This window comes from Takifugu rubripes, chromosome 21 (assembly GCF_901000725.2).
Source record: "Takifugu rubripes chromosome 21, fTakRub1.2, whole genome shotgun sequence".
Taxonomy (NCBI): Eukaryota; Metazoa; Chordata; class Actinopteri; order Tetraodontiformes; family Tetraodontidae; genus Takifugu; species Takifugu rubripes.
Genome location: NC_042305.1, coordinates 16,170,323 through 16,195,663, shown reverse-complemented (window position 1 = coordinate 16,195,663; position 25,341 = coordinate 16,170,323). Strand labels below are relative to the sequence as shown.

At 44.9% G+C, this 25,341-nt stretch overlaps 4 protein-coding genes across 7 annotated transcripts; 3 read left to right on the top strand and 1 right to left on the bottom strand.

The window, feature by feature from the left end:
- Positions 1-4,809: 4,809 nt before the first annotated feature.
- Positions 4,810-6,705, top strand: il1b (interleukin 1, beta). 2 transcript variants are annotated; one of them, XM_011615826.2, is made up of 5 exons: positions 4,810-4,901; positions 5,124-5,369; positions 5,528-5,695; positions 5,777-5,910; positions 6,081-6,705. In XM_011615826.2, exons 2-5 carry the CDS (start codon positions 5,150-5,152, stop codon positions 6,327-6,329), a joined length of 771 nt encoding a protein of 256 aa, XP_011614128.1. In that variant the 5' UTR covers positions 4,810-4,901; positions 5,124-5,149; the 3' UTR covers positions 6,330-6,705. The 2 variants fall into 2 exon arrangements, with proteins under 2 accessions (XP_011614128.1, NP_001267019.1); NM_001280090.1 differs by lacking the exon at positions 4,810-4,901 and having other exon boundaries at positions 5,150-5,369; positions 6,081-6,329.
- Positions 6,706-9,011: 2,306 nt separating this feature from the next.
- On the top strand, positions 9,012-13,532 carry ckap2l (cytoskeleton associated protein 2-like). 2 transcript variants are annotated; one of them, XM_029829928.1, is made up of 9 exons: positions 9,012-9,218; positions 9,798-9,864; positions 9,977-10,031; positions 10,396-11,474; positions 11,818-12,013; positions 12,080-12,238; positions 12,465-12,525; positions 12,617-12,779; positions 12,989-13,532. In XM_029829928.1, the coding sequence occupies exons 1-9, from the start codon at positions 9,182-9,184 to the stop codon at positions 13,296-13,298; spliced, it is 2,127 nt and encodes a 708-aa protein (XP_029685788.1). In that variant the 5' UTR covers positions 9,012-9,181; the 3' UTR covers positions 13,299-13,532. The 2 variants fall into 2 exon arrangements, with proteins under 2 accessions (XP_029685788.1, XP_011614251.2); XM_011615949.2 differs by having other exon boundaries at positions 9,013-9,218; positions 12,620-12,779.
- Positions 13,533-13,623: 91 nt separating this feature from the next.
- Positions 13,624-18,584, top strand: LOC115247620 (uncharacterized). 2 transcript variants are annotated; one of them, XM_029829930.1, is made up of 4 exons: positions 13,624-14,065; positions 17,583-17,692; positions 17,797-17,897; positions 17,982-18,584. In XM_029829930.1, the coding sequence occupies exons 1-4, from the start codon at positions 14,040-14,042 to the stop codon at positions 18,210-18,212; spliced, it is 468 nt and encodes a 155-aa protein (XP_029685790.1). In that variant the 5' UTR covers positions 13,624-14,039; the 3' UTR covers positions 18,213-18,584. The 2 variants fall into 2 exon arrangements, with proteins under 2 accessions (XP_029685790.1, XP_029685789.1); XM_029829929.1 differs by lacking the exon at positions 13,624-14,065 and adding an exon at positions 14,962-15,500.
- A 5,441-nt stretch (positions 18,585-24,025) lies between these two features.
- Positions 24,026-25,313, bottom strand: LOC101064658 (transcriptional activator protein Pur-beta). Its single transcript, XM_011615950.2, has one exon. It carries the CDS (start codon positions 25,081-25,083, stop codon positions 24,163-24,165), a length of 921 nt encoding a protein of 306 aa, XP_011614252.1. The 5' UTR covers positions 25,084-25,313; the 3' UTR covers positions 24,026-24,162.
- Positions 25,314-25,341: the final 28 nt, after the last annotated feature.

Here is a 25,341-nt window from a genome sequence, read left to right as displayed (position 1 = left end):
TAGAATGAGAGAAACGGATGCAGAACCACTGAGGTGCTGCTCCGGTTCGTGTCTCAGCACTTCCTCGGCCTCGCTGAAAGGGGAACTGAAAGCACTTTACTGGCGTTTTCAGCAGGAATATGAAACCAAAGCTTCACAAAAATGTTCATTCCTGTTTGCAGCCAATATCAGAGTCTTTGGAGGATTTCCATCATGATGTTCCCGATCGCTCCTCTAATCGGAGAACAATCTGCCAGATGACGCAAGTCTGATTCCCACCCACACGGATTTCTCACTCAGCTTCCATGACTTCATTAAACCAGCTGGATGCTCTCATCACTGGTGACACCGCACGTCTCTCTGACCCTGATCAACTTTGGCTGAAGTCCATCGTTTCATCCGCTGTGGTGGATCCATGCACGGTTCCTCCATCCCAACCAAAGCTTTCATTCAACGCTACAGTTGAGACAAAACAGGCCGGATGGGTTCTGTTTAGCTTTTCCCCTAAATTATGATGAAGACGAACCACATTTTGGGATTTATATTTCAGCCATTTAAACAAAAAAACACCCCTAAATTGCTTTTTCTTTGTAACCTGAGCCAGACTCGGATGTAAAGTGCAATTTCTCCCTTTTTTGGCACAACTTTTCCAACATTAACGGTGACCGTAGCACTAGAGGGATTTCAAGGCTTCCCGACTGGTTACATCAGGAGGAGAGATTAAAATCTTGCCTCCTCTGACGTACCTTTGTTTGATGTTTTTTTCCTGTCTGCTCTCTGTGGAAATACTGGATTCTTCCTGGAGGAGTCATTGCGTAACTCCAGACGGCTATCCAGAAATCTCTGCGATTCCTTCCAAGATGTTCACGCACAATTAAAACGACAAACGGTTGAAGCAATTCTCGCTTCGCTTGCATCTGATGACAGTCGCCGGATGTCGACGTGCCGAGAGAATTCAACGTTGTTGTCCTATTGCAGGACGGAACTAAACCAGGAGCGGGATTATTCCTCGTCTCCCTTTTCCCACTTTAGCGGGTTCGAGTTTTCCGATGCTGATCAGAAACAGCCGCACTTTAGCAATTAAGAGCCGTGTTTTCCACAGATTTTCCACATTTGCGGCCTCAGTACATCTACTGCAATACTGTTACTGACCAGGATTACATCATTATCGGTCACAGCGCAACTCTGAATTTTTAGCCCCCCTGAACTCACCACGTCGCCTTTGTGTTGCCTTTGTGTTGCCTTTGTGTTGCCTTCAGTGTCTATTGCCGCCTGCTGCTCGTCACTCAATGCCCTACTGCGTTTTTTTTTTTTTTTTTTGTCATTTTTATGAGATGTTTTTCTTCACGTGCGCGCCCAGTCCCCTGTTGAATCGTGCAGTGTTTGGTAACGTGCGTGTTGGTTTTTATGTACCTCAGAACACTTGTTAGTTGTGGTTTTGGTTGTTTGATTTGGGATCAGATAAAGAGTGACTGGTGTTGGGGAAATAAATGAACTGGTGTCTTTAATAATCTCTGGTATGCTGTAACTTTAAATAAGAACATGGAAACAAGGTGTGAATACTGTTTTATAATTTCTGTCTTAATGAGTTTTGACAATGAAGACTGTTGATAATAAACCTGAGATATATTTCCCTACAGACCTTTGGGATGGTTTGGTCCTTTTTGGTGCCTTTATAGAACAAATCACCTAACTGTAATAACACCTGGTTATTACAGTTGGACACATTCTGATTGGATCATCGGATTTAATGTGAATATTTCAGACTTTAATATGAAGTCTTTATTTCAATTTTAAAGACTTAAATTAAATTAAATTAAATTTATTTCAAACAGGTGGATTAAAAGGCACTGACAAGCAGACAGGAAACAAAAAAATGAAAAAGTAACAAACAGATCAAATATGTGAGACTGTTGAAAGAGAGGAGAAAGACTTAAAAATCTATAATTATAATATGATGTATGTATATTAATAAGATTCACTAATACACAACCTATATGAATACGATTTACATATATTTTATAGAACCTACGTGTATAATCCACACACACATTGGGACAAATAACTCTTACTTGTAATATGTCATTTGTGACTTATTATGACACTATCTCGTAATCATACGTCGTTATGTCATTAAAAAAGAATCCCCTCTTACGGTCAAGGCACTCAAACACCGGCGTTGCCAGGGTGATTTTCCACGTCACCATCGCGGTCGCCCTTATCTGTCCATATATGGGCAACGTGCTGACGGACGGCGGATGGCGGACCAATGAGGCGCCGGCCTCACCCACCATCGATATGCAGCTTGGGTCAATTGTTGACTCTAAATTACCTGTGGTGATGTTTGTCCCTGAGGGGGCCATCGTCCTCCGGCCCACTCACGCCCATAAAGGGCGAGAGGTCGGCTCATTTACAGGTAGACGAGGAGCTTTCGCCTTCTTCCTTTTTTTCTTGACCCCAATGTCCCTTACGGGGTCGCGGGGAGGGTGCTGGAGCCCCTGGAGTCCCTGCTGCATCCGGCCATACACCCCTGGATGAGTGGCCAGCTCATCGCAGGGCCTTGTCTGAGCATCTGGAGGACCGACATCTTGCTCAAGGGTACCTCGGCAGTGCTCCGAAAGTGTCCTGGCACTCGTCCTGGCTGCGACCAGCAAACGTTCTGACTTTTAACCGTAACTGCGGCCTGAACGCCGCTCAGCCGTCCCCTCCAGCCCGGGTGGGCCATTCAGAGAGCTCGTTGTAAAGTGCACTGAACTGGGAATCAGAAGAAGGAAAATAGCGTCAGTAGTTGTATGAAGAAAATGCTAAGATAGACGTAACAACCGCTGTAATTTAGTCCTTTTTAATCTCCACAAGCACTGAAAAACAGCAGCAGATAATAAAAAAAAACCAATAACTTGTGACGTTTTTCCACTTCATTTGAGCCCTTCGGAGGAATAATCCAGCCTGTCATGACAAGGCCGCTAGAATCAGGCTGACGGTGCAGTGATGCAACTCCAGCACGTCTACTGGCAGCCTTGGGAAGTGGCCAGAGGTTTGAGCTTAAGAAACTCCTCATCTATGCATTTACATCACTGGAAATTTTGTCTGCCACACAGGTTCTGCAGCCGCCTCATGACCATCAACAACAGCGTTCGCTCCAATGGCTTCAGTGAAACTTCCTGTTGTTTATAAAAGGGAGCGCACGTCTTGAAAGAGAAGGATGTCAAATGTAATCTCTTCTTTTATATGTTTCCTGTTAGTAATACATCATTGTCTAAAACTTTCAATACAAAAAACTCAATTTTAAAAGATGAAAAATCCTGTATATTCCTGTAATTCCCACATCTGCCAATTTTCTTTGAAGTGATCAAAGGAAGAAAAAGTTTAGTTGTAGATGGTAAAAATACACGTGCAAAGACCTGAATGAGCCTGTTTGCTGTGAAAAAGATGTCAAACTATCTTAAATTCTTCTCTTTTATAGTTCAACAGCCGCCGGCTTTTTTGCTGAAGCTTGTAAACTTGTAAACACAGCGAGAGGAAGTCCGAGGATCAATCAGTGACAGTGAGAACAAACCGGAACACCGTCACCTGAATACAGGGAGTGGAGCAAAGGAAAGTGTTTGGAGAGGGCAGTGGCACCAAATTCATGGTTTTTAGTAAACGGATGGCTAAAGTGGGATTATTAAATTATGGATCATTAAATCCACCTTGGATCGTTAAAAAAGTCAATATTTGCTACTGTCCCCATATCTGGGTATCACCTGTGCCCATATTTAGATACAGTGCTGCACCTCACCTGGCCGAAACTCCATTTCCCAACATCAGCACGTGAGAGAACATTAGTCAACAGCTGGAGTTTAATTATCCAGCGAAAAAATGCTGGCACAGTTTTTACACACCCATTATGTTGAATGGCATGAATGCAGGCAGGCAGGCAGGCAGACACACACACACACACACACACACACACACACACACACAGGTTCTTGTTGTAAGAACTTGCAAGGAAAACTTGAAATAAGCTCTTAAAGATATAATAATAACAGTAGTTATTACACTGGGCTAAAACAAAATAAACCACTACCTGTACACTTTGTGAGATATGCAGCAGAATAAAGAGCTTGAATTTGTACCAAATCACTGAAACAAACTTGTGAGCTGTGTCCAACGTCTGTGCATGCCCACAGAGCAACAGACCTGCTGATAAGAATGAATGAAAAGATAAAAAACGGAAACGCTTGTTCAACACCATCAGACCTGAACGTACAAAAGAGGGAAGAGCCGTTGGCATCTGTAATCTACAGCGCACGTGTACGCCGTTTGCCCTCAAGATTCATAGCGACCAAAAAAAAGTGACACAATCCAAAAAACAGGGAAGTGACGCGTCATCACTCTTGTGCAACTCTTTTACAATTAGCCCGTCTACAACAGCCAGTGGAAATTTTATCCACATGAAATGGACCACAACCGTAAATGTGAATACTGGCATTTCACAATTTGTTTCACTGCATTCCAGGCCACAATAAAACACATTTTTTTACAGTCTTCAAAATAGTTTTTATTGTATTGCCTCCAAACACCCACAGAAATACTTATTTAAGTATTTAAAGGTATTTAATTAAACAGCAAAACCTTTAAATCCTCCTCCGCCTGAGGCTTTTCAACATGAACCACAACGCTGAACAATTGGCGTATGCTAATCTAATATCAGCATTGAGGCATGTGGGAGGGTGTGTGTGTGCGTGTGTGTGTCCTGGTGTCACAATCACATAATTTACCTGAGCTGTGTACAGTTTTTCGTCATCGCAGAGGCTTCCTGTTTATGGGGGAAATTCCCTGTGTGGCTGTATAAAGCAGAGCAGCCAGCCAAAGATGAGCACAACCCAACTGGAATCCTAACCAGACACACTAAAACAACTCGGAACCTACACAACCTATAGGTAAACAGAGCCTTCCAGGCATTTCCTGCAAGTTTTAAACCTGCTTAGTTAATGAGTAGAGTCTTTATGGAAGTTTGATTCAGGTCTGTTAGCTGCATTTGGAAGACAAAAGTCATTTATTCTGATATGGTAGAGATGAAGATGTAACTGTGGAGGAAGAATTTAAAGCAGCATTTAAATCAGTTTTTGTCGTTTAAATCCAGTCGCTCTGTCTTTCTGCAGTACTTCCCTAATTCAAAAAACAAAAGATGGAATCTCAGATGAAATCCAACGAGAGCAAAATGTTGCAGTCCCAGATGCCAGAAGGTCTGGAGCTGGAGATCACCCATCACCCGCTGACCATGAAGAGCGTGGTCAACCTGGTCATCGCCATGGAGAGGCTGAAGGGCAACAGGTCTGAGTCGCTGCTGAGCACCGAGTTCAGGGATGAAAACCTGCTCAGCATGATGATGGACACCATCGTGGAAGGTAAATACGGGCAAAGGTGGAGGCCTGAACGTGGGTTTTAATCATGCAAACCCACACACACACACACACACACACACACACACACTCACAAAGTTTTAGTTTTATTTCCTTATTTTTCTAAGGTCACACTAGAGGCTAAAAAGATTTCTCACCCACAGAGCAAATTGTCTTCGAGCGCTACTCGGCTCCGCCTGTACAAAAGTACATGAGAATGAGCATGCAGGAGTACAGCGTGTCCGACAGCGAGAAGAGGAGCCTGATCCGGGTCCCAGACAGCATGGAGCTCAACGCAGTGATGCTCCAGGGAGGCTCGGAATGTCGCAAAGGTAACTCCCAGCTTTTTAAAGGCAGCAGAACTTGATGAGAGCGAACCAGTTCTCATGAACCTGTTTATTTCCTCCCCTCAGTGAACCTGAACCTGTCGACCTACGTGCACCTTGAATCCAGCATCAATGCCCAAACTGTGGCGCTGGGCATCAGGGGAACAAACTTCTTCCTCTCTTGCCACAAGGATGGCGAGGAACCAACTTTGCATCTGGAGGTAAAAAAAAAAAAAAAAAACCCATAAAGTTCATATTAAATTCACATTTACAGCAAAGATAGATCCTCAGTTTTAAAGGATTTGAATAATCTCGATGGAGGATGAGCTCTCCTTCGGCGTTCCTCTTTACGTGAATTGAATCTCTTCATATGTATCTTTTCTTCTCACAGGCAGTGGAAGACAAGGAGCAACTGAGCTCCATCAGCTCTGACAGCGAACTGGTTCGCTTTCTCTTCAACAAGCACATCACTGGGATCAACCTCTGCACCCTGGTATCGGTCCCCTACAGCGACTGGTACATCAGCACGGCCGTGGAGGAGAACAAGCCGGTGGAAATGTGTCTGGAGAGCGCCCAGCGAAACACTATCTTCACCCTCCTGGCTCTGAAGAAGACGCCCACGTGTGAGGGAGAGATGTAACGCTCTTCAACAGAAGGTTGGAATGTAGCAGCAGTTCAGATTCTCTCGAAGCCAATTGTGTCCGAATGCACTTGTGCACAGCTTGTAGAGGGCCCATTTACTGTATGTACTAAGTACAGAAAGCGATTTGTTTTGTTGGGTTGATGACAGTCAAATGTTGCCACAAGGTGGCGCTGTTGTTTCGTCTGCTGAGCACCTTGTCGCTTGTATTTATTGTGTCGAATGACAAACAATTAATAATATTAATTAATCTATTCATTGCTAAATTATTTTCTATTTACGCGTCTATTTATCGATTTTTTTTTACCAGGCTTGTAATCATTTTAAAGAAACTGTAAGGTTGCACAGTGACTAATAAATTATTTTATAAAACTGATTTTTCTATTCATTCGTTTTTATGCTTGTTTCACTTGTGGTTTAATGAATTACACTTGTTGAGTGTGGGTTATTTCCTGAGGCTACAGTAGGCTTTTCATTGGTAGACAAAAGGTTGATCGTTACTATGGTTACATTCAGACATGAACAGATGTATCAGAGAGACGATAAGATGGGAGTAGGTTTGTGCCAGAGTTTGGTGTTTAAATGGGGAGGAAGAGGGTTAATGAAGCATTGTCAGCTACAGGTGTTGAGGAAACTTTCCTCAAAGACAGAGACAAACAATCAATCCAGAATCAATGAAATGTGTGATTTTTGTTTAGAACAGAATACTGGAATTACTTACAGAAGCCTCTGAGGTCTTGCCACAGGTCCCTGAGCACTACATTCATGAGTTCATCATATTTGTACCACCGCCTGGGGGTCAAGGGCTTTCTGTCAATACAATACTCTGTGTAATCCCTCTTTCCCATATTTGGTTGGTTTGATGACAACTCTCTCAAAACTAGTACCTGAATATATGATATTTAATGTGACGTGATTAATTTGACATCTCAACACAGGGGGAAATGGTGGCACTATTGTTGGTAATGCAGTGGTTGGAGGATGCAAACCCAACGAGGGTAATAATGTGCTCAGTCATGTTCAGCACAAAGTGTATTAGAAATGCACTGTACAGAATTCAGGCGATGGCTATGAGGGACATTTTGTATGGGTTCCAGTGCACATGTGGATAACAGCAATTGAATAAAAAAATTGCAAAGAGAGCTACAAAAAAGGGACAATATAGAATTAAATGTTAGTGTTAATAGGAAGTCACGAGTTACTAGATGTCTGTAGATTCTCAATCATCCAGGTCATAGTTATCCAAGGTAGTTTTCTCGGTCAACTGGACTGTTTTTCTTCTCTTTGAAGACGTTTCGCCTTCTATCCAGAAGGCTTCTAATGATCTGGGTGGTCACCTGAGGGTGGTTGGTAGGGTCGTTCACCTAGTTTTTTCAGGATTCAGATTTCAGGTCCTTTATTTGTCCCACACGGGGAAATTTACAGCGCAACAGAAAAATAAAATAGAATAAAATTGGGAATATATAAAGAGGATGTGTATATACAATAATCCAGGTAAATGGATACTCAGGCCCTGTATACCTGTACATAGTACAGAGGGTGAATATATAATATTCAGTCTGTGCTAGCGGGCGTTATGTTTATTGTGCAGTCTGACAGCAGCCGGCAGGAAAGATCTGCGATACCTCTCCTTCACACACCGAGGGTGGAGCAGTCGCTCACTGAAGGAGCTGCCCAGTGCTGCCAGGGGGTCCTGTGGGGGGCGGGGGGGGGGGGGGGGGGGGGTTGTTCAACATGGATGACAGCTTAGCCATCAACCTCCCGTTTGCCACCACCTCCACTGAGTCCAGGGGACATCCCACAGACACAGCTGGCCCTCCTTACCAGTCTGTCCATCCTCTTCCTGTCCCTGTCCGTGATGCTACTGGACCAGCAGACTATCCCATAAGTCATAGAAAGTCCTGAGGAGGGGTCCCTGCACTCCAAAAGACCTCAGTCTCCTGAGCAGGAACAGTCTGCTATTGCCCTTCTTGACAAGGGCGTCTGTGTTGTGTGTCCAGTCCAGGTTATTGTTGAACACACAGGTACTTGTAGGACTTCAGTTGAGGTGTCTCCCCTGGTGTGTCTCCTGACTCACATGGTGGTGCATCACCAGGTCTCTTCAAATGGTGTGAACGTTTGGTTTGTTGTTGGAAGGAGTGGAGGACTGCATTGTATGTGGGTGGTGGGAAGTGCCTCAGCCCACCACCTCTGTTTAAGGATGGTTTTTCCAATTTGACATGGATGGCTTCCTTGACACCCCTCTCAAACCAGCGGTCTTCTCTGGCCAGTACCCGTACTTGGCTGTCCTCAAGGAGTGCCCGCTCTCCTTTAAATGTAAGTGGGCATGCAGGGTTTAATGTACAAAACATGGATGTGACCGTTGAGGTGAGGAAGAGACAGTGTAGCGTGTCCCAGTCCTCTGTAGAAAATAAGAAGCACAAAGTTGTCACTGATAGAGGACCTCAGTAGAGTGGTGATGCGGTTAAACGGGGTGTGACGGGATTAGAACTGAATTAAACTTAAACGGTATTTGTATATTCTTGTATATCCATCCGGATCAACACTCGCAGCCAGTGGCGGAAATGCACCTAAAACCGCCAATAAACGGAAGAGAAGAAGAAGAATGAAAAAAGAACTTCCGCTCTCTGACATGCGCGTGCACGCAAGTGCTTGTTAATGAAAAATTCAAACTATCCAATCACAGAGCAGGGCGTGCTGTCTCGCGGCAATTTCAAACAGGATGTTCCGTGTTTTTTTTTTTAGCGTGGAGCTAAAACAAAACAAACCGCAAGCTGTCTTTACATGCGTGATTATTTGTAATATTCTACATTCAGATCGAGCGAAGAACCGTAATCCGCATTGAAACAGTCATGGAGGAAGGAGAGACCACATCGCTTTCAAAGAAAGGTTAGCGACCGTGTTTTCGAACTAATGACCACTCGAATTAGCTAAACCATGCTAACGCTACAGAGACACATTACGTACAGAGAGAAAAAGAACCGATATTGGTGTTTCGTCGCAAACTTTTAAATGATCAAAATACCAAGTCATCTTTTATTGGTGGGGGCTTTTTGGGATTTGGGATCCAAAATTTAATCCCCTGCCTAATTACACTGCTTTTATAAACCTGCTCATTTATGTGTAAAATGCCCCCCTTCATAGTTATATTTTAATACTTAGTTGTCATTTATTTGGTCTGACAATATTCGATATGGTCGCTCCTAGCTACTACTTAAAAGAATAATGATAAAATGTTGAATATTAAATTGGATTAACATCTTTTTAAATGTTATATTCAAATTTAATAAACCTGCTTCCTGTTTACATGAGGGAAACCGGAAATTGACTCAGTTCCAATTAGGCTTATTAAAGTGACTTTTATTAAATATAATGTGAATGTATAAATTTACACACACACATACATATAGACACATGCACATGTTTATGTCACCTTTTGTGCCATTTATTTGCCATTTCTTGTGACAGAGCTGCATAAGCAGAAGCTAATGGAGTATTTGAAAGCAAAAGGGAAGTTCAAAGTGCCCACCACAAAGTGAGTATAATATTTATGCTTAGGAATATAAAGTGTGGGTCAATGTATGATGTTTGAATCTTTAAAATTGTGCTGTATGCTGTATAATGATATTTCAACTCTCACTTCTTAGGCCAAACCTCCAGGATATCTCTCAGGTTAAGAAAACCGCAATGTCCTCGCTAAAGGTGGGGCGATTCATTCTTTGTTGGATGACAGTACAAAAATACTATAAATATTTTGGTGATGACTAGTTGCCATTATCAGCTGGTGGGCGTGAGGGTGAGGTTCATCCGTGCTATTCGTCACTAGACTCAGATCAACAGGCCGCCTTGCTAGGGAAAGTGGAGGTTTTGTAAACAGCTCCAGCACTTGGTTTAAACATTCACACATTCCTTTTTCTTAGCAGCATTCCTCAAACACTTAAAATCTACACATCATAGCATTTGGACGATAACAGTGATAACAACAATTCTTCTCACATAGGGACATTAGGCTTTGATATTTATGTTGAAACATTCTTCCATGATAGATTTTGTTTCTTTTCTACAGGCTACCGGAAAAGAGAACAAAACATCTGAGAGATTTGGCAGTGAACAAAAAAAACCTCCTCTTGGTGCTAAAAAAACAGCTCATCTTGGTGCTAAATCAGCAGTGTGCCCTGCCACAAAAGTTCTCGGTGTCCATAACAAAGAAAACTTTGACATTTGTTTACCAGTGTGCCATTATGCAAAGCATTTGACTGCACCAAACAAACCTTTAGACAGGACTTTATCTAAGACTATTCAAACAGTTGTAAAAACATCGAACAGAAATTTTGACAGGAGATACACTTCTACCTTGCCCTGCCCAATAAGAACATTTGATTCCAGAATCAGTTTTGGTCCACTTGTCAAAACAAAAACAGGTCTCGTTCCTGCTGTAACCAAGGTGAATCAAAACAAAAGACACACCTCGATCACAGAAACAGCCCTGACGAGGTCTGTGGTTAACAAGTCTGCACCCAGGGACAGGACGACTGTCACTGCTTCCAAAGGTTCAACCATCCTTTCAAATACGAAGAAATCTGTTTCAAAAAGTCTTGATGAAGAAAGAACAGCTGTTTCTTCAACGAAAGGAGCCAAAATTAAATCACAAGGTCAGAACAAGGCGAGCACTAACCTGCATTTGGACAAAACTGCTCGTCTTTCAAAGGTTCAACAAACAAACCATCAGAAATCAATATCCAATTCGCACAGGTGCACAACCACAGCTGACAAAAACGATGGGAGATTGTCCAGATGTAGTAAATCAACTACACAGCCAACAAATGTCTCCAAAAATCCCAAATCTGAGGTAAAAATGGGGGGAAAAGGACAACAGTATGTACTTCCTTCACGAACATCCAGGAGTGCAGTCGTGCATCGTACTAAGGATGAACAAGTGCAGAAAAACAAGATTGCTACAAAGAAAGATGACAAGGTGGGACGCGGCTCAGCCAATGTCCAACCACAACAAAGAACAAGGGTGGCGAGGCCCGGCCGAGCGGGCAGCTTCACAAGCCAGAGCAGCAGCACCAGGGTGACGGTCCCGGACACGCTGATTCCTCAGACCGACGGGAAGAAACAGACAGCGGCTCAGGCAGAAAGAATGTAAGTCGAACGACACGTCAAACTATGGTCAAACCCAAATAGATTATATCTATCAGCTGTTTTGGAATGAGAGTTAAAGGCTGCTGGTGGAGGGATTCTATTGGCTTCAGAGCTCTTCTTGTTTGGGACCAGCTTGGGAATCATGAGATGTGAGGAAAGATTGTGTCGTGCACATAAAGTTTGTGCCGCGTCTTTTCTCCTCCAATAACGACATCGGGATGCGCTGTGCTCGATGATTTCAGACTGTTTTATGTGTATGGGTGGACCCGTACTGCAGTTAGTTGAGTCGCAGCATGTTCTTTGCAGATCAAGATCTCATAAATCCTTTCCGTTGCCTTCATAGGAAAAAGTTACAGGAGTGGCGGGAAGCCAAAGGAATCTCCTACAAGCGTCCTCCACTGCCAGTGAAACCTCAAGCCAAGCGCACCGTGACCAAGTCCCAGCCTTTCTGTGCCACCATGAAGGGTGAAGACGAGGCTCACTCCCTCATCTGTGCCGTGGACAGATCGCTGGCTGATTGTGTGAAATTGCTGGGAGAGGTATTGGTTCTGCTTCATGTCAGATGTAGCGTGGCAGTACCAGCAGTTCATTAACGTCCTCCGCAGGGTTGCCCTCCAGAGCAGGTGAAGGCAGTCCTCTCACGACTGCCTGCAGTGTCCCGCAAGTTTGCCAAGTACTGGATCTGCCAGGCCCGTCTGATGGAGCGGGAGGGAAACCTGGAGGTGCTGCCCTTGTTTGAAGAAGCTGTTAGCATCGTGTTGGAGGTAACAGCTTTATGATCTAAATGGGGGGGGGGGGGAGGAATGTTCAGGCACAAATTAAAGCTGTAATTGAAGGGATTGGGGGGGGGCTTTGAAGGTCCAGAGTTCAGCCCAAAAGGGTATTTTTATTGATTTCACTATGATCCTTCTGTTGAGTTCTGAAAACTGTTAATACCTTTAAATTTTCCCTCCGGCCATTCAAATAATCCACTTTTTCTTTTTCTTTTAGCCGGTGGATGAGCTGCGGACTGTGGTGTTTGAGATCCTGAAGAAAAAGGACGAGGCCCAGGGTGAGCGCCATCCCTGCCGCTTCAAACATGTCAGAGTTTTTAATTCTGTGTTCCAAATTAGCTTTGTCAATCATTTATTGGGCTTCCTTGGCAGCTGAAGATAACAACGAAGAGAAGGGCGATGGGCAGGCAGAACAAAACACCCTGGACTTAACCAAGGAGCCGATGACGACCCCCCAACCCGTCCGAGCCCTCATCTATGGAGAGAAAGGAGATTCCTCTGTAGTCAAGTATAAGATAACAGCGACTCCTGGGTACGTCTCCACCAGCTTCACAGGTTCTTTCATGCAATTATACCAGCTAATCAAAAGCTAAGATTGACTCTCGCTCACCTCTTTTCATGTTTGATACCTTGGTGTTGAAACATGATGGCTGAAACTGTCCTGTAGTTTTAAGTTCCTGACCCGATGCGTGAGAATCTGGCCTGTTACCTCAGAACCACTGTTTCTTTGGTTTCCGGCAGCTGCCCTCACACTCAGCCGAAGGAGCCGGCCCGGGTCAACGGCCAGGAGGTTCGGTTCTTCACCCCGGTTAGGCGCTCGGTGAGAATTGAGAAGGCATCGCTCCGATACCCTGCGTCGCTCCAGGACCACGATCTCTGCGTGGCCTCTTACGGCGAACTGATCTCCAAGGAGGATAAAGGGAGAATCGAGGAGGAGCTGGCGGATGAAATCGGCCCGTCCACTCCCGAATCGCCGATGTATGTCTACAGGGAGAACGACGCGCTTAAAGACAAGGTGTTTGTGAAACTGGTTTACCAAGAAGACGCTTAAGTTTACATGTTTACTTGTCAAAGCCCAAGAGAGAAACATTAGAAAACACATGTATCCATGGGTGTGTTTGTATTTCACTGTCCCAAAACATATGTGTATGGGTGTTTTAAAACCAGATCAATTCCATTCCTTTCTTCTGTAACCACCCTTTTGTACAAATGTAGTCATGTTTTGTCACTTCTCATCACAGGTGAGCATCATTTTATTGTTGAAATTAAACCACGCGTGCACAAACAATACTCAGTCTGGATCACACCTTCAAAAGGCATCTGCAGTGACTGACACGATGAACTAGAGCCGTGTGACATGTCAGTTTGGGTTTTTATGGGTCAATAAGTCACGCACCGTATTTCCTCATATTTCCTTCTGGTTCAAACATGAAACATGTATTAGTTTATACATCCATCCAATGCTCTCTTGCACACTGGCTATATGTGGCCCGCAAGTGTGAAACGTTTTAAAATGCAATTCATTTACGTAAATGATCGTTAAGTGCTGCAGGCGACAATATCATATGTCTTGTAAGCGCTGAACCAAACCCACGTAAAACGTTTGCTCGTGAGAAAGATGTGGATGCGTGGTGATGCGAAACCGGGTCCTGGGCGTGGGGTTGGACCAGGGCAGTCAGCTGGTGGCAGGGCGTGACAGCAGAGGTGGAGGAAGATGATCCGAATATCAGAGTTATGCCGAAGAGATCGTATTTAAAGCGGCCCTGCCTGTGCTGTGCTTCATCCTCGCACCATGCAGAAACTCCACAACATGCCCGGGTGAGTAAACCCTGCAGACCTTCACCCAAGTAGGGTTAGGGCTAGTTAAGGTGGGTTTAAGAAGAAATCCGCTCATTAGAAGCACCGTTATGATTGGAATATTTTTATTGAACGGTGAATTCTCGGGCAACACGGAAATTCACGTTATTACTAAAGATTTGATGTAAGTGAATGCATGTGCAATTCAAAATTTATTTATTTTTGTAATGAAATGGGATGAAACCAAACTAAAAATGCAGGTTGGAGATTCCTCCTATTCCTTCTCTCCTCTCCTCTCCTCTCCTCTCCTCTCCTCTCACCTCACTCTACTCACCCCCCCATCAGCAGGAGGGTCCCCCTACATGAGCCTGGTCCTGCTCAAGGTTTCTTCCCGTTAAAGGGGAGTTTTTCCTTGCCACTGTTGCTTGTCTGGGGTCAGGCCCTGGGATTCTGGAAAGCGCCTTGAAACAATTTTGATTGTATAAGACGCTATATAAATAAAGATGGATTTGATTTAAATGCAGGTGGGCTTGGACCACATGATGTGAGCGAATGTGGCGCACCAGCAGAGAACATCACAGCTAATAGGGACTGAGGAAATCTGAGAAAAAGATAGGGTTTTTTTTGTCTTTTTTAAATACAGTAAAACAACAATCATGGGTTTGAACAGCAACTTTCCTACGTCCATCCTTTCTCTTTCTAACGCTCTCGGCTCTGCTTCAAAGGTTTTCACGCTGCAGGTGCCGAGAGCGAGTTCTGGTCGCCCGGAAAACCTGGACTGGATTTTGAGTGTTGTGCCTCTGCTCAATGAACAGGTGGAATGGATTGGGTACCGATGCACTGATGGGTTTTCTTACGCCATGAGCTGAGGAGAAACTGATAGATTCATGATCATATTTAAGTAAATAATGACAGGTTATATGGTTATTTATTTAAACTCGTGTTCTGGCCACTTTAATTGAATATGTCGGCTTAAAAAATTATTTAGCGTTGAAACCTTCTAAAATAGGTCTATCGACACCACTGCTCCCAAGTATTGCATTCTTGAGTTATTAAATGTAAAGGATACTGAAAAGCAGCAAAAAAATAAATAAATAGCTGAGTTCAGGTGCAGCATTACATAAATGATAGATTGTAGCACAGGGGTGTCCAAACTTTTTGCAAAGGGGGGTTAAAATGTGTTAAAAATGTAGGGGGCGACCTTGGCGGACGTTCTTTACATAGAACAGTGAGAGTCCGCTAGCCGTGTCCTCACAAGTTCATAACCGGGAATGTCTTCTCACACAAATCCGTCGACCCAAACAAGCTTAGCATTTTCTGAGCAAATGCTCGAATCTCCCGAAACCTGTCCTCATCCAGCCGTCGGTAAAAGTTGGCGAGGGAAAGCTGCTGGTGCCGACCGCGGCTCTCTGCAGCTGCAAATGGTCTGGAACATCCTCTGTGTCCACGGAGAAAGGTGAGGAAAAAAAGAGCGATCTCCTTCTCGATAGCTGCAAAAATCCCGAGAGAAATTTCTTCAGCCAGAGATTAAAATATCTGACGCGCACCGCCCCGTTCGCGCACTGGCATCGCTCTGGGAACCTGGTCCTGGTTCCTTGCAGCGCTGAAAGGTGCAGTGATGGGTTGGGTCTGCGACAGGTGTCTTTCAAACAGTTGCAGCTTGATTCCAAAGGCTTTGACATGTGAATATAGTTGGTTTATGACTGCGTCTGGTCCCTGGAGACTGATGTTGAGGACATTAAGGTGCTTTGGAATATCAACTAGAAACCCCAAATCAGCCAGCCACATGGGGTCACTTAGTTCTCCCATAGGTTGTCCTTTTTCAGCCAAAAACTCACCGAGTTCTTGCCATATTATTCTCTCCATATTCCGCATGAATCTCGCTGAGAAACTGTTGGAACTGACGGTGGCATCGCGCCCTGGAGCGGATACAGTTCATCGCCTTTATCACCGGTCCCATAACACGTTCGTATCGAAGATGTTTAGCACGCAGAACCTGCTGATGAATGATGCAGTGGAGTTTTACAGCTTTCCCCCCCTTCTTCACTTCCTTTGTTACTTATTAGTGTTGCTAATCCACTTCGTTCGCCAGCCATGGATGGTGCGCCATCCGTAATAATCCCAGACATTTTATTCCACGGGAGTTTCATGTCATCCACGGCAGCGCAAACAGAAGAGAATAAATCTGTTCCTCTGGTTTTTCAGGCTCTGAAGATGAACTGAGCAGTGTCAGAGGCGTCTGTGCTTTTCGTCTTGTGATGTCTGATGACACTTCTTCAATCCTGCGTGCCACAGTGTTACGTGCCAGGCAGACTTTGGCAAACTCTTGCTGCTTCTCAGGACAGATTTTCGTCACCATTGTCATCACGCAGTCTTTGATAAATTCACCCTGGGTGGAAGGTTTGCAATGCTTTGCAATCTACCTCGTAAATAGCCTTTGTAGCGTTCTCATTTGACTCTCGAGCTCTTGCAAAATATTGCTGCTGTGAGATTAAACTAGCTTCAAGTTGCCTAAGTTTCTCGCTGCGCTCCTTGCCTGTGATCTTGTCAGCATGTCTTGTTTGGTAATGTCGCTTGACATTGAACTCTAAAAACAGCCACTGTCTCTTTACAAATGAGGCAGACACAGTTGTTGCGCATTTCAGTGAAGAAATAGTCCAATTTCCACCCATCCTTGAACCGTCGGCCCTCGCAGTCAACTTTCCTTTGTTGATTGTCGCCATTTTAGAAAATTGGGGGCTCATTTAATCACTCTCTCCTTTATTCATTTGCGGTTCCTCATTTACCCACTAGAGGGCAGCATTCAGTACGCGCAGGTAACAGTACTGCTGCCCAATGTATTAATTCTATGTGCGGGCCAGACATTATTGATTTTATGACAGAGGCTGCGGGCCGGATGAAAACTGACCCTGGGCCGCATTTGGCCCCCGGGCCGGACTTTGGACATGTCTGTCGTAGCAGGACAAGGAACGACTCGGACAGAGCAGATGGTTTGGACGTCTTTATTCTGCATCCAGCAGACAATACTAAATGGTGCGTCGAACAGTGCCTCAAATCAAGGGCTAATCACGCCCATCACCCCATGCATCACCTGGGTGCGAGATACACCCCCCATGTGTCCGCCACAAGATAATCTTACACATACAAGGTTTAACGCTGACAATTCCAGCTATAACTCTCTTTATCCAAGTACAACACACGAAAGGCAGGTTTGCATCTAACATAAAAAGAGAAGGAATATTCCTTTCACTTGCCTTTACTTCTGCATCCTGGGATTTGTAGTTTTATTGGGTGAGAATTCTACAGTAATACACGAATAAGTCACTTCTGAGGTCAAGTGTGGCTTTAAGGGTGACGGTACCCAGGGTGAGATGAGACAACCCAACACCACCATTTCAGGAGTTTTTCCACCAGTTTCCTTGAAGATTTGCCCTTGTTTAGGTGCATAGAAGTTTGTTTTCTCTGGATTTTCTCATGGGAAACCCAGTGTATGTGAGGTGCTCCGTGTGGTGACGGCCTTTGTTTCCTCTCCTGCCAGTGACGCCCTGGCCAAGTCAGTCCTGAAGATTGATAATGGGAAATTCATTACCATCCGAAAGTTCAAGAGCGAAATGATGCTGTGTGCTGTGGATACACAAGAAGAATATGGTACGACCTGGACCAGAAACAGCTGTGTAAAATAGGCATTTTGACACATCCAGCTCTGATTTACATACCTCCTGAGCAAAAATGTTGCTTTCTCTCTCTCGTAGCACCGCTGGTTGATATTTTGACAAAAGAAACAAGATATGCCTTTAGGTTCTGCTATGAGAGCAACTGGTACTGGATGAAGGTAGTTGCAAACAGCCTGCAGGTAATTTTACCTTTGATTTATTGGTGGGATCTACTATGGGTGTTTGTATTAACTTTTTGAAAACTCTGTGATTAAATCTAACAGTTTGAAAAGGATGGCGAATCAGAGCCTTTCTGGTTTGAGAAGAAAGACCTGAACATCGGCGAACGTTACGGCCTGCGATTCGTGCATGAGTCTAAAACCTGGTACCTCTCCATGAAGCGCCAAAACAAGAGCAACAACGCACCAGAAGTTTTAACCATCACGGAGAAGCCTGAGGACTGCGTAGGAATCACAGAGGAGAAGAGAGAGCCACTTCAGCAATGTTCTTTTTGATTTTGCGTTCCTTCACCTTTTTCTTACGGCCGTATCATTGTCTTGCTTGTAATCATTGATTCAACCAGAAAAGAATCCAAGAGATCGCCTAATTTCCTTATGGGGGCCTGCCAGGCTGGGAGATGTTTCCGGTCTACCACTGGGGGTGCTGTCCCGTGGACGGCTCTGGCCTGGGTGGTTAGGGGGCTCTGTGCCTTGGTGTGGAGCCTCCGGTCTTTGTGGCGGTACCACCTGTGGTCACGGACCGTGACCTTGACCCCGGCCTGGTGGGCCCCCAAAGGTGGCGTCTCCTTCGCCTCAGGTCTCGGTGCCCAGCCATGTCTCAGCTTGTTTGTGTGTGTGGGTGTGTGTGTTAGAGTGTGTGTATTTGTGTGTGTGTGTCCTTTTTCTTGATTCTCTTGTTTCTCTTTGTTGTTTTTATCCTTTGTGAGGCACTTTGTGCTACCCATTGTATGAAAAGTGCCATATAAATAAATAAAGATTGAAGATTGATTGAAGATTAATTATACAATAACATCCTTTTCCTTTTGTTTCGTCTATTTTTCTGGGCCTTTTGCTATGGAGAGGACGTCCAAGACTTTATTAAGGACACACAGCAAAAAATAAACATGACAAACTAAGTTATCCCGGAGTCACGTGTGATTAGCTGGTTTATCATTCGTGTACAGCTGTTATCAGTGTCTATGTCCAGGAAGGAAGGAAGATTGGATTGTCCTCATTGAACTGCATTTTTAATAGAATGATGCCAGAAAAATTTGGATGCAGGTGAAAGATGCAGCTAATCCCAAATCCATCCATCCACCCATCCATCCACCCATCCATCCATCCATCCATCCATCCATCCATCCATCCATCCATCCATCAATCCACCCATCTATCCATCCACCCACCCACCCATCCATCCGTCCATCCATCCATCCATCCATCCACCCACCCATCCATCCATCCATCCATCCATCCATCCATCCATCCATCCATCAATCCACCCATCTATCCATCCATCCATCCATCCATCCATCCATCCATCCATCCATCCATCCATCCATCAATCCACCCATCTATCCATCCATCCATCCATCAATCCATCCATCCATCCATCCATCCATCCATCCATCCATCCACCCACCCATCCATCCATCAATCCACCCATCTATCCATCCACCCACCCACCCACCCATCCATTCATCCATTCATCCATTCATCCATCCATCCATCCATCCATCCATCCATCCATCCATCCATCCATCCATCCATTTGTAATCTAACAATTACAAACATAAAAATGTGCTGTTCTATTATTCAGTTTTTCTTGAAGATTGTTCAACCCTCCACATTTCTCTTCTTCAGCGTAAACAAAAGCACAATTTAACTTTTATTTTTTTGGCATTTTAATGTGTGAAAAGACCGTCAACAATAGCGGCCAGGCAAATAGAACCAAAAAATTGGACCGAGAAGGAAGTTTTTCTTTTAGAGAAAAAGTCCAACAATGCTTTCTCATGAAAGCAATAAAATCACATTTACTCACCAACGTTTGTCACCTTGGATTAAAGTTGGTGCCAATAAGCAACAGGGCAGTGGTTGAAAAATAAGGGACAATTTGTCCTGTATAAGGACAAATCAACCCACCAAAGTGTTTTGTGTGAGTGAGCGTGTGTTCAGGGCAGTTTTCGTGTGTGTGTGTGTGTGTGTGTGTGTGTGTGTGTGTGAATCAAGCTGATCGTTGCCTCCATTCATGGATGGGATTAGGATGACAGTGCGTAACGCGCACAGAAACTGTAGTTTCCCTGAGCGTGCGGCAGAGAACATTCCTCAGACATGGCAACACAGGCTAAAAATAGCCTCCAAGCCCGTTATTCACCACCGTAGGATAGTTGCTCGGCAGCCACGGAACCCTCGGTTGCTTCAGGTCCAGATTTGATGCACATTCTCCATCATCGTCTCTCTTTCTCTCTCTCTCCCGCTTCCATTTCGTCTCCCCTCTCTTATCACAAACAGGCTGCTGACATTACATCAAAGCAGGAAACCTGCTGAGCCAGAAATATCAAGCCTGCCAAAATGATTTAACCACCTCTGAGGGCTCCATTTAAAACGTTGAGCTGAGCCGAGGTGGGTGCTGTTCTCATTTCAGCAGGAGTGTTATTGTCTCTACAACTCTTGCATGTAGCTACCTGCTCAGGGGTACAAATACTTGGATGAAATATTGATTGTAATAAACAGGATAGAACAGAACTGTGTGGAATAGTCGTCCTCCATGACACTGGTCCCTGATGCTGTGTTTGGAAATCTTTATACCGTACGAGATCATTGCTACAGCCATCAGTCATTTTCAGTTTCAGTTCAACTTTTAACAGGAGGAAACCTTGAGCGGGACCAGGCCCATAGGAGGGGACCTTCAGATACATTTTCCCCATCTCACTAACACCACGGTGGCCCAGAAAGCTCAACACAAACACAAACTCCATTTGTATGATCCTTCCAAACGGATGTTGGATGTCAAGGTCCTAAAGTCCACGTTGAAGCAGCGTCCTGCAGTCCTGACCCCGTCCTCTGCCTGTCCCATTAGAAGCTAAAAACAAGTTTCTCAATGGACACCTGCTTGATTATGATGGGTTTATTTTTTATTTTTCTGTTCAATTGTATTCTTTTATCCGCGCACATTATTTCAAAATGTCCCAAAGCTCTGGTGAATCTGATGTCAAGCCATTAATAGCTGCACTGTCCACTCTTAATAATAATGACGCGGCCGTCTTGGAGGAGGTTAATGTTGCCACAGGGGGGTTGTACCTTGAATTAAAACACCAGGACTCCAGCAGAAAAGATGCAGATTGCGAGAGGTTTATCAAATTTCCTAGATAGTAAATCTGATTTACAATATATCCGATAAGCAAAGGTTTTACCGTGTGTGTGCACAGATGCTCATTGCCGTTTTGATGGATCCTCAGCCCCCGGCCTGCTCGGGATGACGCGCAGCAGCTTAGTGTGGCTCCCATCTCTCCGGCTGGCCATGTGAAATAATCCCCTCTTTCACTGGCACCGGGCTCAGCGTGGTATTACGTGCCCTCGAGATGTCCTCTGTTTTACTCACTCACATGTATCAGCGCTCCGCAGCCTCAGAGGAGGCCGGCACGCTGGCGTGAGAGGGTGAAATGTCCTTGTGTGTGAATGGGACGGAAGGACGTCCTGCAGGAAACAAGAGGGGCATTTGAACTGGCCCTCGTGAGCCACCGTAGCTCAAATTACCTGCAGGTCCTTTTTGTAAAGCTGCTGCCTCTTATTTTTTCCGCTGCAGCTGTTGGCGGACGTTCAGCCGCTCACCTGCCATCTACAAATGCAAGAGGGGGCAACTGCACCTGCGGCTGGGGCTGAAATCAACTGCCGAGCTGCGTTTTGGGAGTTGACGGACCGCAGACAGCTGGATGATTTTCTAAATTAAAACCTCACGCTAGAACCCACCCAGCCAGGCCTTTTGACCCTGCGGGCCGCCGTATTTTTAGCACGAGGGCAAGTCAAGGGAGATAAATAGCCGCATAGTGGAATATTTGTTGGAGGCAGTGATGCAACAGACTGCTGCAAGAATTTGGTTCTGGGTCTTTCTCTGGGACCAGGGTGAGCCCCCCTCCACGTGTTTAATGTCTCACAACCTCACTTCACTGGAACACAGGATTTATGCTATAAAGAATTAATTCGTTTAGAAATAAATGTCCCATTTTCCTTGTTTGAGTTTTTTTTTTTTTTTTAAAGATAATTCACAAAATCCTGGCACAAAAATCGATTTTAATGCTCACAAACTGATTTAAAATGGTCACAACGTTGACGTGTGAAGACAGAAAGGCCACGCCGCTCCTGAGCAAAGATCTTTTTATTTCTCGTTGAAAGGAACTTGGTAGAATATTACAGCAGAACACACGACTGAAACAGCTGCCATTTCACGTAACACAGTACAGGATAAAGGATGTATTTCAATTTTATGTGTAATATTATATATTTATATCAATAGAAAGGAAAAAAAAACCTATTGCTCCCAGGTATTTTGTTTTTTTTTTCTCAATATGGCATTTCTGTATGTGTGGTGGGAAAACTGAACGAGAGGCTTACACACCAAAGGAAGAGGGACAATGAGCGTTACATTCCCCGAAGCGCGGGAATTTCAACTTGCTTTTTAATTATCAGACTGAAATGTAAACTTATCTCCAATGCTGATCTCCACTGCGAGAAATAAAGGATGAAACTGCTCTCAAATATGGCTAAATACCATCGTACATCACTCAGAATATGCAAAAGAAAAAGAACACAAAGGCAGCTCCGCGAGAGAGCAGGCATGCAAAACACGGGCGCTTTTTTTTTTTTTTTTTTAAAGGAGCACTAAAGACAATGTGTTGATGATTGCAGGTGTTGCATCCTATGGCAACTGATGGAAAGCCGGTTCGAGATAAAACGTGATTGAATGGTTGCACTGGGACGAGGGGACAACTGGATGCGCTTTAAAGTGAACTGGAGTGCTGAGCGTTTGCTGACAAACTACTTCAAAGAAGTGGTTTCTAGAAACTGCAATAACATACTATATTATCACTTTTTTTTTTAATTCTTAATTTCCTCTAAGGAATAACAGAAATGTTAGGGAAAAAGCAGGTATGAAATATCACCCTGGATAGTTGCATCCATGTTTAGTGTTTTAAATAAGCCACTTTAGGCAGCAATATCTAATAAATGTCTCATGTTTCTAAGACATATTTCAATATATCTCTTTTGAAAAATAATTCTATCTATAACTGATCTGTTTAGTAAGTAAATCTCTTCCGTTATATGTTTATTTGTCTTTAGGTAAAGCACCTACTTTGGGCTTGATTTCCAAAAAGCACCTAATTTTTCTTACAATCAGACTGAATAGTGCTTCAGTCATTAAGAGTTCAAGATTAAAGGATCCAAATGTTGCACTCTTAACACGGTCAATTCTCTTGAGACCATAACCTAAGCTTGGTAATATTAAGCTTATTTACTTAACAAATGGTGACTAGTGCTCAAGGCCTGAGCTCACCGCATCCTGTTTGATGAAGCGGTCAGAGAGGGTTACGCGTGTCTCCGTCAGCTACACCAACTTGTTAACCAGCTCTGACCCCAAAAGCTCTTCAGGATGATGCAGAGGCACAGATGTTGCTGATACACCCCTAGAACGCAGAGTCCAATGAAGCCAGGCCTCACCAGTAATCAGCGGTCAGATAAGATGTTAGCACCTGAGGGATGGCCCGGGAGGGACGGCAGGAAAGGGGGTCACGGTGGAGAGGGGGGGGTCTTTTGGACTCATCTGGATTGTCCATGGAATCCAAATGAGTCATGTGCTTGTAACAGGTCCCCTAAAGGGAAATGAGCTGGGCCTAGTGAATATCCTGTGGTGCAAAGATCAGACCCCCCCCCCCCCCATGCCACCCCCCTGAACTGAGACTGGGTGTGTCTGGATAAGATGTCCACTGCCGGTCATTTAAGAGATAAACACACAGCCTTGGAGAGTGATGCAAGCCGCTGTCTCACTCCCACCGTGCACCTGCTGGTATGAGCATGTCACAGACTACAGGTCAGTGCCAGGTGAGCTATATATGTATATATATATATATATACACATATATATATATATATATATATATATATATATACATATATATATATATATATATATATGTATATATATATATAGTTTTAATTCATTGGGGCATCTCTTAGAAAGGAGCTGACTTCTGCAGTCTGCACTCATTTAGCTAAAAATCCACCTATGCTTTACAACATGTTTCTCTTATATAGACAGTAATTTTTCAGTCAAATAAAACTACTAACTTTAATCCGCTGAATTAGCATTTTTTTAAGTTCGTCATGCACAGAATATTCCTATTTCTTTCTCTGTTTATCGCCAGGCTTTGCATCACGTTGTCAGCTTCACCACATCTACTTTAGCTCCGCATCAATCGTCATCCGCGTCGTCTCCATCCGACTCTTCTCCGGCTCTCCTCTCGTACATCTTGTCCCGGTGTCGCTCCTGGATCTCTTTCATTTCCTCGGCGTAGCGGCTGAACGCTCCTCCGAACTTACTCCACGCCTTGAACGGGATTGTGATAGAGTTTCTGTAACTGGGCTTGACCTCGCTCACCCGTAAGAAAACTCCGTACTTGTTGGATCCCACGTCGAAGAAGAAACGCTTGGAGTCCACGGTGATCGAGGTGCCCTCGGGGAGCTCGCTGTAGCCCCCGGCACCCCCGCCACCGGACAGGTCCTCCTCATCTCCCCCGTAGTCATCTATCAACTTGGCCAAGGCGTCACGGAACTCTATTAAGCCTTGGGCTGGGAGCGCGATGGTTTGTCCGGCCTGCAGACCAGCTCCTGGGAAGCCACCCACTCCTACACCGAACCCGGGGCCTCGGTTGACGGTCTGTCGGATCCGGAGAAATCGACCCCGCTGGTTCTCCTTCAGATCGAGGTAGTATTTTCGGTTCTCACGCACAAGGAACTCGCTCTTCAAGGCCCGTCTAGGCCCGGTGTCATCCCCACCGGAAGACTGGGCGATCTGCTCCGGGGAGCTAGGCCCAAGTTGGGCGTAGTGCTCTATGAAATCACCCAGGTAATCGCGGAACTCTGCCGCGACTGACATCGAGAGGGTCAGCCGACTTTTCGAGCCCCCGGCACCGACCTCGGCGATTTTGATGAACCGACCTTTGGCGTTCTGCTTCACGTCAAGGTAGAAGCGTTTGTTCTGAATGTCCAATCGCTTCGAGGCGAGCTCTTGGGTCTCCGAGTCCCGCTGGTAATGTTGAAACCCGCCGCTGCCTCCTCCCCCTCCACCGCCGCTGCTGCCGCCGCGCTCACTGCCACTATCCCCATCCGCCATCTTCACCACCAGCAGCCCGTTACTCTGCGTATCTTCGACCCCCACCCCCCTCGCTCGCCGAGCTCGGAGAGGAAACGGGACGCTCGCTGCTGCGCTGCGTTTGGCTTCCCCAGCTGTCACTTACAAAACCGACAGGACAAATTGGATTTCCATTCGCCGGCTTCCCCGCCGCTCACTCGCTCCGAACCGCCTTCCGGATGACATTGGAGAACGGGTTGTATTTACCATACATACATAACAGCTTTCACCATTATCGAC